Genomic DNA, 15,173 nt, shown 5'->3' on the forward strand with positions numbered 1-15,173 from the left:
AAGATTATCCTAGGCAGAAAATGTTCTATCAAATACATGTAGTGTTTAGTTTTCCACAACACTACATGAAATGGTTTTCAGTTATTACTTAGTTACTCACCCAAGTGTCCCTTTCCCTGACATAGGGGGGCTGGGGGGTTTCTGAGTTGGAGGTGTTGTACGCGGCAGCCCACCCATCTTCATATTCTGGGTACTCACCTAAAAAAATGGTGAGGAAAATGCAATTTGTATGCAATGAAACAAAGTAGCATTTTTGGGAAATAATGTTATGCTATTTAACAAAGGAGGGGAAGGTTTAAATAGGGAAAAATTAGAGGCCATGCATTTCAACTGCAATTTCTACTCTACTATTCTACAGTTGTACTCAAAGGACTCTTCCTAATGTGAAATTTTCAAATGATTATAAACTTGTATGCAAAGACTTTATTTGCCATTAGGCCATCACACCAACAGATCACTGGTTGGACTATTTGATACTATACTCAACTGAAATTAAATAGGATAACTATAAAAACTTTAGTTTTAATAGAAAATAAACTCAATCAGAAACACTGACGCCCTTAAGCAATTCCTTGTTTTTTAGATAGTAAGTATATCATTCAAAACAAAATACATGTTTTTCAATAAAACATGCAACTATAGTTTTGATCCACTGTAACTAGAGAATGCAAAATAAAGTTAAATTGCATGATATACAGATAAAATTTTAGTTTTTGGATCAGCCTTACAATTCAGATTTCTTTAATGTTCGTTTCTGAAGGAATCACCTACCTGTAAACTGCCAGAAGTTAAGGCATGTTCCTAGACATCTGAACTAGAAAGTTAGGGCCGAGATATCCCATTCAGCTGTGAGCAGTACAGGGAACACAATCAATGTCCTAGTTCCAATAGGAATTAGACCCACTTAGGCCCAAAATGAAGATTAATTCAGTCATGGGAAAGATGTAAGCAACACAGTTTTAAATCAGAGCTGGGCCATGGCTCCTCACTATTCTATCCCCAACTGAAGATGGAAATGTAGAAAAGTTGGGTCATATGGGAACAACGGATGCCACGAAAGGAGTGTGTCAGCACTTATACAAAAAGCCCTGTAAATCTGGGTACCTGAAGGAGCCAAGAGAAGTCATTCACAAATATAATTCAAATGCAATCTCATATTGTTTGAGATTATCAATAGGTGAGAGTTAATGGTCACCATATAGGTTCATATCTGACACTGTTTTAAGCCCCTCATAATTTGGATTGCCAAACACTTCAAAAAAGGATCTTAACTTTTTTAGTAAAAATGTCTATAGTATTCAAATTATATGTGTAAAATGAAGATTCAAGACATTACACCACTGAAATCAGAATACATTTACATATATAATTTCAAAAATAAATCTTAAGAAAATAAGTCATAATTGTATACAGAGTACGGAGCTATCAAAACTAAATGGAATTTTTTAAAATCCTGTAACACTACTTGTCATCTGAATAGGCAAAAAATAATACATTAAGAAACAAACTCTTCAAATAAACAGCCCAGTGAACAAGTTGTGTGTGATGATAAAACAATCTTTAATGACAAATGATACCTTTGAAATGTCGGTACTTTTAAAGTGAAGTATTTATCAGTAATCCTTTTGTTGTTGCTTTTAAACAATAAATATAAGACAAACTGGTTATCAAGTAAGAATAAAGGTTAGCTTATCCTTGCTCTCCCCTCATTAATAAGCGGAGGGTATACTAATCATATCTTAAAATGAAAATGCCAGAAGTTTTTTTAAAAATCAATCCACATTTGGGGGAAATTTTAGAAATAATATGACAAATAACCAATAGCTTTTAAAACTATAAATTTTATGGTACCAGAAGATTTTTTAAAGTAGTAACCAAAGTCCTTTAAGCTCAACCTTAAACATAGACCCCAAAAGTTACTTTAAGTGATGAAGGAGAAGTAGGTGAACCAAACACTAAACTATACCAATCTGCTATCAAGGAAGGAAAAGGAGCAGAGACAGAAAAAGAGTGAAAGCGCATTTTATTCTATACATGGAATAGCTAAAATGCTTGAAATAAGCTTTCCAACCCAGATTTAAGTTTTTGGTATGTAAGGTGTTTTTGTTTAAATTGCAGTATCTTCTTTAGGTCTTTTACTCTAACCCCCAAAATATGAAATAAACAAGTCATAAATTAAAACCTGGTGGATATTTCTATACATAAAACTTGGTACATTTTATGATCTGTAGAATCATCATATAATTGTATTTGTTTGGTTAATGAGGTTTGGATGCGTGACTTAAATCACTTACGAAACCAGAGTCCCTATAGAATGGTGAAAAAATATCTATAATTTATACTTCACTGATACTGTACTACCTTTACATTAAGCAAAGAGTTTTTCACTATTTTGTGTGGTTTTTTGTAATCCTTACCTGAGGATATGTTCATTGATTTTTAGAGAGAGAGGAAGACAAAGGTAGGGAGAGAGGAGGAAATGGGGGGAGAGGGAGAGAGAGACAGACAGACATTGACGTGAGAAACATAGATGGGCTGCCTCCTGTACGCACCCCGATTGGGGATCAAACATTGAACTCGCAACCTGGGTATGTGCCCTGACTGGGAATCAAACCCACCACATTTGGGTGTATGGGGCAATGCTCCAACCAACTGAGTCATACTGGCCAGGGCTTCACTATTTCTTAAGGTAATTTTTGTTTGTGAAAAATGCTTCTATACTAAGTAAACAATAATGATGCAGAATGTAAATATTGCCACCTAGTCTGAGAAAAGGGAAGAGAACAGGAATAACTGCTATTAATTTATCACAGGCAGGATCTGTATTAAGATTAATGTTAAGAAACTATGTTTTAAGTCTAAAATATTTTTATAAAAATATTTACTCGATAGCCATCACGGTTCTAAAAACTATTTTGAGGGAAGTTTATAGAGGGAAACAGTATTTCCTGACAAGTAGCAAAACACATGACTAAAGTGTGTGGTAAAGAGGAACAAAGGATGAGAGGGAGAGAAAGGAGAGAGGAAGAGAAGGAAAGAGGAAGGGGGGGAGAGAGAAGGGAGGGAGGGATGGAGGAAAGGAAGGAGAGGGGGAGAGAGAGAGGGAGGAAGAGAAAGGGGGGAGAGTAAACACACATACCATAAACTCAGGACAAAGAAAATAAAGCAATTCTACATCCAGTTCATAACAGCAATTCCACGAATCTTAAAAAAAAAAAAAAAAAATTTGCAAACATAAGCAGAACTTGTAGTTAATGGTCCTGAATCATGAGTGGGACTGCTCATTATAATTTTCAAAGTTTTATTTGGGAACTGAAATTGGAATGAAACTTTGGTGTCTGCAACAATAATTCAATTATTTTTTAATATGGGTATTTTTTGATTCTATAAATAGGAAAGTCATCATTGAGAGCTAAGTAAAGCAGGTATTAGGCACAAGGAAAGAGGAACAATAAGAAAGGCGTCTGTGTTTGTTTTTTTCCCTACCAAACAGAAACCCTCAAAACAGAATAAATATTTCATTTAGGTGATGAGGGTTAATGCATTGCCATAGCTCAAATACTTTAATAGTGGAGATAGCAACAGTTCCTTTATGACCAAAGAGTAGGCTGGTCTCCTAGGCTTTGGAGAACTCTAAAACTAGCACAAACCATCAGGCGAATTCTTATATCTTAATATTTTTTCTATAGTGCCCCTACCTTTTCTGCTCTAACTCTTTTTGGTACATTCAATACCTCCTTGAACCCTGATATATAATATAATGTTCACTACAAATGTCAGTGCTTTCAAATACCCTGTGAACTTCAGTATTTTGTATAAAACTAGCCAGCTAGTTCATAAAGGACATGCCTCTGATACAAAAAAAATCTCTGAAAGATGACCTGCTGTAATGTAACAGTGGCAGACACATTTTAAAATGATACTTGCGGCATATCCTTCATTTATTAACCATTTATCACCTACCAGACTAGTAGGTATAAGGATAAAGGAATATGAAAAATAAGAGGACACTAGGGGAACACGAAGGTATATAAAATGATTACTTCTAAGGAACTTATTAATATTTTGGAATTTATAACTTCAAACAAACAGGACTGTCTACAAAGTATATAGAACTCCCCACCCCCCCAAATAAATATCAATGTGAGAAGGAATAGCTACAGAAGGTTTCATAGAAAAAAAAATCTGAGCTGGACTGTTAACAAGTTTAAAAAAAGAGCAGGATTTAAATATGTAAAGAGAAAAGTAGTAGTGTGCAGGCTTCTGGATGTGTAGTGAAGACGGGCAGAAGGAGGCTGTGGTGGAGCATCTCCTGGGCCTTTATTCGCTGTCCAGTATTACTCCCCATTAGTCCCATCCGGAACATAATTCTTTGGCTTCCTAGAAATCTCTATCCCTCGCCAAAAAGGATATATGTTCCTACTTCAATTCTCATGGCTAGCAGGAAAAGGACCAGGAGATCCTCTGCAGGAAATTAGAGCTGGAATCAGGAATTTGAGTATCAATTCAGGAGAGAGGTAAAATTTTTATTAATAGAGTTAGAAAGACAAAAAGCCTAAGGTGCCAAGAGTCCTAAAATAATCCAATACAGAAATAACGGACTACGAGATCAGGAGTAAAGAGGGAGAGAAATGGGTAAAGAAAAGAAGAGAAGAGGAATAAAGATAGACAAACGTCTGTTTGATTTTGAAAATAATTTCTGACAACTGGCTTTTGCCAAGTGGCTCATGATTAAAACAGGCAAAACCAAATGGGTCTCCCAAGGGTTGCTGTTATTACAGAGTTTTTCTTCCAAATGTTCTGTCAAATAAATGCTGTACCTGAAAGCCAGAAATGTGAGGGGCAATTTATCATCCTCTGTAGGCAATGACAAACACTTGCTGAAAGATCGCACTCAAGTGAAAAATGTAGCCCATTCTTTACACAGCGTTAGGTTATGGACCTTCAAGATGCCAAGCAAATTTTTCAAAAGCGGCCCTGGCTGCTGTGGCTCAGTTGGCTGGGCGTTGTCCAGTGCACCAAATGGTCGCTGGTTTGATTCCCAGTCAGGTCACATGGCCGGATTTTGGGCCCCCAGTTGGGGGCACACAGGAGGCAGCCGATTGATGTCTCTCTCTCACATCAATGTTTCTCTGTGTCCCTCTTTCTTCCTCTCTAAAAATCAATAAAAATCTGTTTTTCAAATGTATTACATTAACATGTTACTTATAAAATAAACCCTTAACCTCCTCACTAATTATTTAGAATCGGCTTGTGCAATACATTAACAGATCATATGTATTTACTATTTTTTATAAAACTAACATACTCATTTAAACAGTACTTAAGCTTAACTTCATTAATGACAACTTCACAAAAGCAGAAAAATCCATTTCAAATACATCAGTAACAGAGTCTTAAAACTCATTTTACTATTAAAATAAACAGTGGAAAAAGGATACCCCAGTTCAAGGCACACTTTAATATGGCCTCTGGTACCTAATAAAACACTTCCAACATGGCATTCTATCCACTGGCCTTTTAGGCCTTTCGTTGTAAAAATACCACCACACTGTGTTCAAAGGTTTTATGAATTAAACTCTACAACTTGTTTTCTTCCGTTGACTAAAGAAAAAGCAATTAACCCAAATTAGAGATGAAAAGAACCATTAAATAACACCAGAAAAGCCTAAGAGCTGCAGCAATCTTGAGAAAGAACAAAGTTGGATGGCTCACAATACTGGATATCAAACTATACTACAAAGTCATTGTAATCAAAACAGCCTGGTACTGGCACAATAAAAGGCACATGGATCAACAGAACAGAACAGAGACCCCAGAAATCAACCCAAGCCAGTATGCTCAATTAATATTCGCCAAAGGAGGCAAGAGCATACAATGGAGTAAAGACAGTCTATTCAATAAATGGTGCTGGGAACATTGGACAGGTACATGCAAAAACATGAAACTAGACCACCAACTTTCACCATACACAAGAATAACTCAAAATGGATTAAATACTGAAATGTAAGTCACGAAACCATAAAAATCCTAGAAGAAAACATAGGCAGTAAAATCTCAGACATCTCATGTAGCAGAATTTTCAGCGATACATCTCCTAGGGCAAAAGATACAAAGAAAAAAAAATAAACAAATGGGACTACATCAAAATAAAAAGCTTCTGTACAGCAAAAGAAACCATCCACAAAATGAAAAGAAAACCCACTGTATGGGAGGACATATCTGCCAATAATACATCTGATAAGGAGTTAATTTCTAAAATATATAAAGAACTTGTAAACTCAACAAGAGGAAGACAAACAGTCCAATTAAAAAATGGGCAAATGACCTCAATAGATACTTCTCCAGAGAGGACATACAGATGGCCAAGAGACATATGAAAAAATGCTCAATGTAACTAATTATCAGAGAGATGCAAATTAAAACTACAATAAGGTATCATTTCATAGCTGCCAGAATGGCTACCATCAATAAATCAACAAACAACAAGTGCTGGAGAGGGTATAGGTAAAGGGAACCCTAGTACACTGCTGGTGGGAATGCAGACCAGTACAGCCACTGTGGAAAACACTATGGAGGTTCCTGAAAAAATTAAAAATGGGCAGATACAGGGACATTTGTAATATTTTAAATTAAAAAATTAAATAAATAAATAAATAAAATAAATAAAATAATAGAACTCCCATTTGACCCAGCAATCCCACTTCTGGGACTATATCCTAAGAATCCTGAAACACCAATCAGAAAGAATATATATGCAAGTGCGGGAGGCAAACAATTGATGTGTCTCTCTCACATCGATGTTTCTTTCTCTCTCTCCCTTCCACTCTCTCTGAAAAGCAATGGAAAAAATATCCCTGGGTGAGGATTAAAAAAAAAAAAAAAAAAAGCTGTGGTATATTTACATAATGGAATACTTCAGAGCTGTAAAAAAAAAGGATCTCTTACCCTTTGAGACAGTATGGATAGACCTGGAAAGTATTAAGCTAAGTGAAATAAGCCAGTCAGAGAGAGACAAATATATCACATGATCTCATTTAAATGTGGAATCTAATGAACAAAATAAACTGACAAACAAATAGGTCCAGAGACATGGAAGCATGGAACAGACTGATAGATCTCAGAGGGAAGGTGGGAGTGGCGGGTGGGAAGAGATTAACCAGAGAACTTACATGCATATATATACAGCCTACAGATACACACCATAATGTGGTGAAGGACTGGGGCGGGAGCTGGACCGAAGGGGGGGAAATTCCAGACATCTGTAATCCCTCAACAATAAAAATAAATTAAAAGACAAACAAACCAACAAAAAACACTACCAGACTATGAGGTATAAAATGTTAAAAATTCAATTTTTAAGCATGGAGATCTCTTCTGGGTCAATTCCCATGTGTCTGATCCCAAAGCACGAACTTTGTTTAGAGTCTGTCCGAAAGGCATCAAATCTGACAGCAATGAAAGCAAAAAAAGAGCTCAAGAAGAGCTGAGGAGGAAATCAAAGCAGCAGACAACCCTATCAAACATCAGGAGACTTCTATGGCACTTGATGATAAAATCCACAGGCCACCAAGAAGCTCAGTTGGAAAACTATGGGACTAGTTTATCATTTGCAGTTCCTTACAACTTTAACGTTATTTTCTTTAATTCTATTTTCTACCTTAATATATTCAATTATTGCATTAATCACTCTTCCAAAACCACTAATCTTTTTTTCCACCATAAAAGGAGAAATGATTTGCTATATGGTGAGTATTTTTTCACTCTTTGTCTTGGTTCACCCAAAATTACTAATGTGCCACATGTTTATACAGAAGACAGACATATTCACAAAGAGGAACAGGAAGAAAGGCAAGACAGAGCATTGGTGTACTCTAGCTTCTAGGATAAACTCAGGGTACTCTTCTCACTTTGTCAACTCCACTCAGGTATAGTAGAAACACCTACACTGTACAGAGCCACTGAACTGAGGAGTGGAGCCATTTGGTGCAAAGATGTTAAGGATCTTATCCAAGTGTGATTTTCCATGTTGGATCTTTCAAGGAACCCCTCATTTCCCACTCATTTTGGCCTATCTACCCCCCCCCCCCCCCACGAAGATCAAGAAGGAATCATGGTAAGGTTTGGAGGAAATGAGCGTGGGATAGTAGCTTAAGGCAAGCTGGTCTAAACTTTAAGGGTAAAGAATTGGTCCATTTCTGTGTTTTCCTTCAGTTAATCTCTGTGTACTTCACTCACTTTGGAGGTTACACATCAATAGCCAAAATTTGAATACAGACTTTAGAGGGAAAGTGCCATGGTAGCCACACACAGTTCTGAATTGGTTCTACCTATTTTATGAAAAAGAAATCTCACAATTCCACATGCCTCATTCACCAAGACTAAGCACGGAGCCAACACTCTGACCATTAACACAAGAAGTCCATTTGCCTGGGTTCCTCTAGTCACACCTCCCTACCACAATCTAGTGAAATTTCTGTGGCCACATGGTTAGTAGCTAGTTAATAATTCAGGTATCAGTTATCTTGTCTTCTTGTTATCACTTCCTACACTGAAGACATGGCAAACAACTGGGTATTAGAAAGAATATGTATTTGAAAAGAAATTATAAAATTCACCTAAGGAAAAAAAGAACAAAAAGAAAATGCAAGCTGAATTTGGTGAAATAATTTTAGTAACACACTATTTGACAGGCTTCTTGAATATACTAGAATGTATTTTACCATTAATTCTCCAAAATACGTGTTACTGAAACAAACAACAAAAAGAAATATTTCTCTAATTCTTAACTTGCATTTTGTTTAAACACTATCATGCACTTTTGATGTTTTGCATATAGTACTCAGCTTGAAACCTCTTAAAGTGATTTTATATTGAAACATACATTTTATATAGCAATTTGAGAAAAAAGACTAATTTTTTTCTTTGCAAAATACATGATACTGCAACTTAAAAAAAACCCTGTAACACTGAATATTTTCTGTTTCTCAATTTCTTTAAGAGTCAAGAGATAATGACATAGTGGCCACATGGTATATAATAAAGCACACCATTTATAGAATAAAAAGGCTATTACACAGGGGGAGGGTTAAATAAAGCACATTAGTTGGCTCTCTAGCCCAGAACAAAATTTCTACATTTACAAAATCCAGCTAATTTTATTTCATAATGACCTTTTATGATAGGATAACTTATATTTCAGTTTCACAAAATATATTAATATTGCAAAATAACAATTTATTAAACAAATATTTACTAAGCACCTAATGAATAGTAAGGCACTGGTCTAGGCACACAAGAAAGGGCAATGAACAGACAAAAATAACTGCCCTCATGGAACATGAAGACACCACAAAGTTGTAGGACAAAATAAACAAACAAATAAATAAATAAATAAATAGAGGAATTATTTGGTTTTAAAAGGCCAACTGCCAAATATCTCTTCACTCCCCATATGTAATGTTCTACATAAGAACAAAGAATGGAAATCCAGCCCTGGAATCTCTTACCTTAAATCTAAGCAACCACTTAATGCATAAATGGAGCAAATAAAAGAGGTAAGGAAAAAAAGCATTGAAAGGTTAGTTGGAACTTCAGGATGTAAAGAGAAAGGGAAAAACAAAGAAAAAACAAGTTAAGCATTCAGCATTAAAAAATAATGTTTCAGTAGATCATAGAAAGAGTGGTTAAAGCAGAATGTGTCATGAACAAGAATTTTTTGATGAAATCATATGACACTGTTTTATTCAAAAACTTAATTTTATTAAAGATTTCTTCAAATTAGTGACCCCCTAAACATGAAGTCCAAACAATGAAAGGGACTGCAGAGTCCTAAAACAATAACATTTTACTTGAGAATTAAATGAGAATTGGAGTGGAGAATCACCTTTTTATCATGTAAGTGGGCAAGCACAAATAGTTTTATATTCTAAGTGTCTTTTTGTCAATTAGATTCTAGCAGTATCTTAATATTTTCTATTAGCAGTTGCTAGTCTTGAATAAATCTCAAAAGGTTTTCCCAGGCTGGAATAAATTTCAGTTTTTAATTATCCATCCAATTACATATCCTATTTTTACATGCTCTAATTAATACAGTAATCTAAATGTATGTAAGTATCAATTATAAAATTAAACATAAAATTCCAGATAATAGTGTTTATTATCAAAATTCTGAGGAAGAAAAAGATTTTTTTTTTTTAATTCACATTGACATTTTCATGCACCTAAATCTAAATTAAATTTAGATTTAAATGATTTCTAGCCATACTAGCATAGGGTATTTTTTTTAATTTAAATCTGCTTATAGTCATAAATCAACTGCATAAACTATACAGTTTCACTTATAAGCACACACATTCATTCAAAGTCACATTTCATAGGTTGTCTTTAAAATCACTGGTGAGATGCAAACTTTAAATAAGTTAATACTTAGCTAAAACTCTGAATATTTTCTTAAGTACAAACATCAATTTAAATAAAACTCATATGCCTCTCAAGTTTTGATCATGGTACTTTATGTACATTGCAGGCACTCAAATACATTTTAGAAGATAGCCAAAAAATACAATGACTATATATGCTATATGCAAAAGCAGTGGAAATATTAATTCACATATTACTTTTATCTACACTATTCTCACCCAAAATGTTAAAATTATTTTAGAAAAATTAAAGTACATTTTTATGTTCTTTCTGAAAACTAATGTCCAAACTTTGCTGATAAATGTTTAAGATAAATACTTAATAACATACTGAATGATTTTTAATCAGTCATATTAAATCATTAAAAGATTAGAAAGATTACATCACATTTATTTATCATATATATGAGGTATTATCACTAATTGATTAAGCAAATGCAATTGAAAGATAATTACTTAAAACTTAAGAACACGGCACTAAGAAAGCAGCAAGGAAGAGAAAATAGTTTATAGCAGTAAGGAATCTTCAGAACCACAACTGGGCTAAGACTTGGTTCTCTAGGAAAGGAAAGATAAAAGCTTAATTCTCTAAAGAGTTAGTTCTATCATAGGCTATTGATTTAAAAAGCTTGACAAAAATTATACTTACCTTTACTCCATGTCCAATATCATCTAGAATTGTATAGTCAATAGGTTTTCTAATATAACGAACTGGTCGTTCAAGGTTGGCTGGAGCAATAATCTTATGTGTCCTTGAAGTGTTTTTATTGGTAGTCAAAATACCAATTTCTCTTCTTGCAACTTTCTCTTTATGAATATCAACGGTCTGCAAAATATAATATAAACATAACAAAAAATGTATAGTTCAAATATCCAGAAAAATTAAGATGTAAATGTTCAGAGATTTAACATCATTATTCATATTCTTAATCACAACTGTTAAATTTTCTCTTTTCTGGGCCAATATTGACTTTCTCCAGTTTTAGGCTAAAGCAAGGATTGGGAAACCATGATTGGCAAACCAAATACCACCCACCACCTGTTTTTTACAACCCAAAAGCTAGGAGTGGTATTTACATTTTTAATGGTTGAAAAAATAATGTTGTGATGTATGAAAATTATGTGAAATTCAAATTTCAGTTTCCATAAATAAAATTTTATTGGAACCCAGCCATTCCACTTGCTTATGTATTCTGACACTACAATGGCAGAGATGAGTAGTTCAAACAGAAACAGTATGTCTTCAAAGTGTAAAATATTTATTAGCTGGGCCTTTTCAGAAAAAGTTTGCCAACCCCTCTCCTTTCCTCTCTTAAAAAAAAAAAAAAAATCAATTAGAAAATTAATAAAAATAAATAAATAAATATATTAAATACATCTCAATTTCTTCATTAGTAAGTTAATGTTTCAACTAAGCATTTAATTATTCAAATTACAAACATGTGTTAAATTATTCAGCTTTCATAAAACAAATTAGTTACTAACAAACTAAACTGGGTAATTTCAGTTACTCATTTTTTATAAAATGATACAGACTATACATATGCAATTACAGTGGTACCTCGGTTTTCGAAAGTCTCCATTGACAAACATTTCCGTTTATGAATGCTGTAAACCTGGAAGTAAATGCTTCGATTTTCAAACACGCCTCAGAAGTCCAACATGCCACACAGCTCCTGCTGAGGGCAAGATCCTGAGGCCTAGCTGTTGGCTGTTGATTCCTCGGTTTTCGAAAGTTTCAGATCTCAAATGGTCTTCCATAATAGATTACATTCGAAAACTGAGGGACCATTGTAATTAGGAACTGTGTAAGTCCTACTTTCTATGCATACTGATAACCTTTAGTGGGATTTCCTTAATTTGGGAATTTTTAAATAAGGCTTTAGAGAGACTTTAGACAAAATATTATCTTACATGGTGAGTTTCTCAGGATTTAGATTTTCCACTTTTAGTACCTAACTCTTCAGAATTACTTCCATTCTTCTATTATGTTATAATCACTCTTTTCTATCTCCTTTACTTGCTACGTACTAACTACTTCAACACCTGGCCCAATAAGTTCTAGTCAGCTTTTGGATTAGAGAAATACAACCTTTTCATTTACATTGCCTTTTGACCTCTTGTGATCTTTTAAGTCACAATGAACTGAATACAGACAGTACTGACTGTTTTCAGTAGTTGAGAGAAGAGATGGGACGGCTTAAAAGAATTTTAGTTTGCCCGGCCGGGCGTGGCTCAGCAGTTGAGCATCGACCTAGGATCCAGGCGATCAGGGTTCGATTCCCAGTCAGGGCACATGCCCGGGTTGCGGGCTCGATCCCCAGTCAGGGGCGTGCAGGAGGCAGCTGATCAGTGACTCTCTCATCATTGATGTTTCTATCTCTCTCTTCCTCTCCTTTCCTCTCTCTGAAATCAATAAAGATAATGTTTAAAAAATATAAATAAATAAAGTGGCTGTGCCATTTTAAAGTTTGTAAGAATTTTAGTTTGAATAATGTTCTATAAACCATTCTTAAAAACTTAACAAAAAATGGACACAAAATCATGGGCACAGTAAATAACATTCATTCTTACACATAATGCTATACTGGCTTAAAAGTAGTTATATGGCCCAGCTGGCATGGCTCAGCAGTTGAACAATGACCTATGATCCAAAAGATCACAGTTCAATTCCCAGTCAGGGCACATGCCCGGTTGCGGGCTCGATCCCCAGTGGGGGACGTGCAGGAGGCAGCCAGTCAATGACTCTCTCATCATTGATGTTTCTCTCTCTCTCTCTCCCCCCTCCCTTCCTCTCTCTGAAATCAATAAAGACATTTTTTTAAAGTAGTTATATGTACTTGTACAAGTATTCAGTAAAATTAAATGTTTGTTCTGATAACTACATTTTCTTGAAAATATTTAATGTTAATTTATCTCCTAATATCAGTCTGAAGATTAAAATTTCAGTTAGCTTTTTAAAAATATGCTTCCAAACAATTGATATAATAGCAAGAAAGCTAGAGATGGAATTTCTATAAAATTTATCATCCTTAAAATACCTAGGATAAACCACATCAAGAACCTATCCTAATAAAGACATACCTCAGATATTATAGGTTCAGTTCCAGACCACTGCAAAAGTGAGCATCACAATAAAGTGAGTTGCATGAATTTTCTGGTTTCCCAGTGCCTATAAAAGTTATGTTTACACTATTCTGCAGTCTGTTAAATGTGAAACTGCATTATGTCTACAAACAATTACATACCTTAGTTAAAAATACTTTATTGCTAAAAAAAAAAAAAAATACTAATCATCATCTGAGCCTGTTGGAAAAATGGTACTGATAGACTTGCTTGATGCAAGGTTGCCACAAACCTTCAATTTGTTTAAAAAAAAAAAAAAAAGCAATAAAGTGAAGTGCAAAAAAACAAGGTATGCCTGTACTTCCTTATGGATATGGTGAGTGTGGTATACATTAGTATACTACTTAACATTATATTGTCCTTTTAGTAAAAAAAAGTGTCTGATATTAAATATTCATAATTCTATCTTCTATTTCAAAATGTTTAGAATTTAGAGAATGGGTTATTAACTTTGTTTTTTTGGTGTGTTTTTTAAGTATTTCTTCCTGATACATAGTTGGTAGAGTCAATGGAAGTTCCATCCTTAGATTCAAATTCGGAGTGATTTGGAGTACAGACTGAGATAAACAGCAGAGCCAACAGAACAGAAAGAGAAAAAAGCAAATACAAATCAAGTATCATTTTGGGGAATCTCAGAAGAATAAAGAATTCAAGATGGAAGATAGCTCAGAAGTCATCTAATCAGTCCTATCATTTTACAGATAAGAAAAGTGAAGTTCAAAGCAGCCAAATGTCACACAAGACAGCTGAAGAACCAAGGTGAAACCTAAATCCCCTACCTTCCTCCCTCCCAATCCTATTCAGTGTTTATTTCCACTAAAATGGAGAAAAGAGCTAGAGCATTAGGAGGCTAAAAAGTGGTAAGGTTCTTACTCAGGAGACAAAAAAAAGATATTGATGAGGAAAGAAATCAAATAGCTCAGATATATGATATGGACTAGTCCTGAACCACTCTACCAGACAACCCTTATGACAATTCTTGCCACCTACTACTATTCCAAAAAGCATGTGATCTTTATTTTTGACCTGACTGAACCCCCACTTCGCTTCTTTAGTTCAATCTGCTCTCCAAATTCTCCAAACCTGGTATTTTTGCCCAAACGGGGGGGGATCTGGTCTCAAGACATGCCCTGGCTGGTTTGGCTCAGCGGTTAGAGCATAGGCCCTTGGACCAAAGGGTCGAGGGAATGTACCTCAGTTGCCAGCTCGATCCCCTGCACTGGTCAGGGCATGTGCTGGAGGCAACCGATAGATGTCTGTCACATCTCTCTCTCCCCCACCTCCTCCACTCTCCCTAAAAAATCCAATGGGGAAAATATCCTCAGGTGAGGATTAAAAAAAAAAGAAGATATCTTAAGAACTTCTGGCTTCTTCTAAAAACAAAGTATTTTTAATAAAAGCATAATAATAATAAATTTTAAGTACCAAAAATTTAGGGGGAAAAAGTATCTTAGGGCAAGGGCTTGAAAACTACAGCCTACATGCCAAATCTGGCCCAAGCCTGCTTTTTTATATGGCCCACAAGCTAAGAATGGTTTTTACATTTTTAAATAGTTGTTTAAAAAATGCACATACAAAGAACAATATGAGATTGAGACCATATGTGGCCCAAAAAGCCTAAAATAT

The 15,173-nt window shown here is 34.8% G+C and overlaps 1 protein-coding gene across 32 annotated transcripts in view; it reads right to left on the reverse strand.

Moving 5' to 3' along the window:
• ABI2 (abl interactor 2) overlaps nucleotides 1-15,173 on the reverse strand; it is a 70,934-nt gene that overhangs the window by 35,817 nt on the left and 19,944 nt on the right. For 20 of the 32 annotated variants that reach the window (XM_081142538.1, XM_081142534.1, XM_081142528.1 and 17 more), the window contains exons 3-4: nucleotides 11,071-11,247; nucleotides 101-198 (exon numbers count right to left, since the gene is read on the reverse strand). In XM_081142538.1, coding sequence (XP_080998664.1) covers nucleotides 101-198; nucleotides 11,071-11,247 — 275 coding nt within the window. Of the gene's footprint in view, nucleotides 1-100; nucleotides 199-9,509; nucleotides 9,528-11,070; nucleotides 11,248-15,173 lie in introns of all 32 variants that reach the window. The other 12 variants (XM_081142526.1, XM_081142551.1, XM_081142536.1 and 9 more) reach the window with 1 other exon arrangement.

Source organism: Miniopterus schreibersii (assembly GCF_964146895.1).
Source record: "Miniopterus schreibersii genome assembly, chromosome: 7".
Classification (NCBI taxonomy): Eukaryota; Metazoa; Chordata; class Mammalia; order Chiroptera; family Miniopteridae; genus Miniopterus; species Miniopterus schreibersii.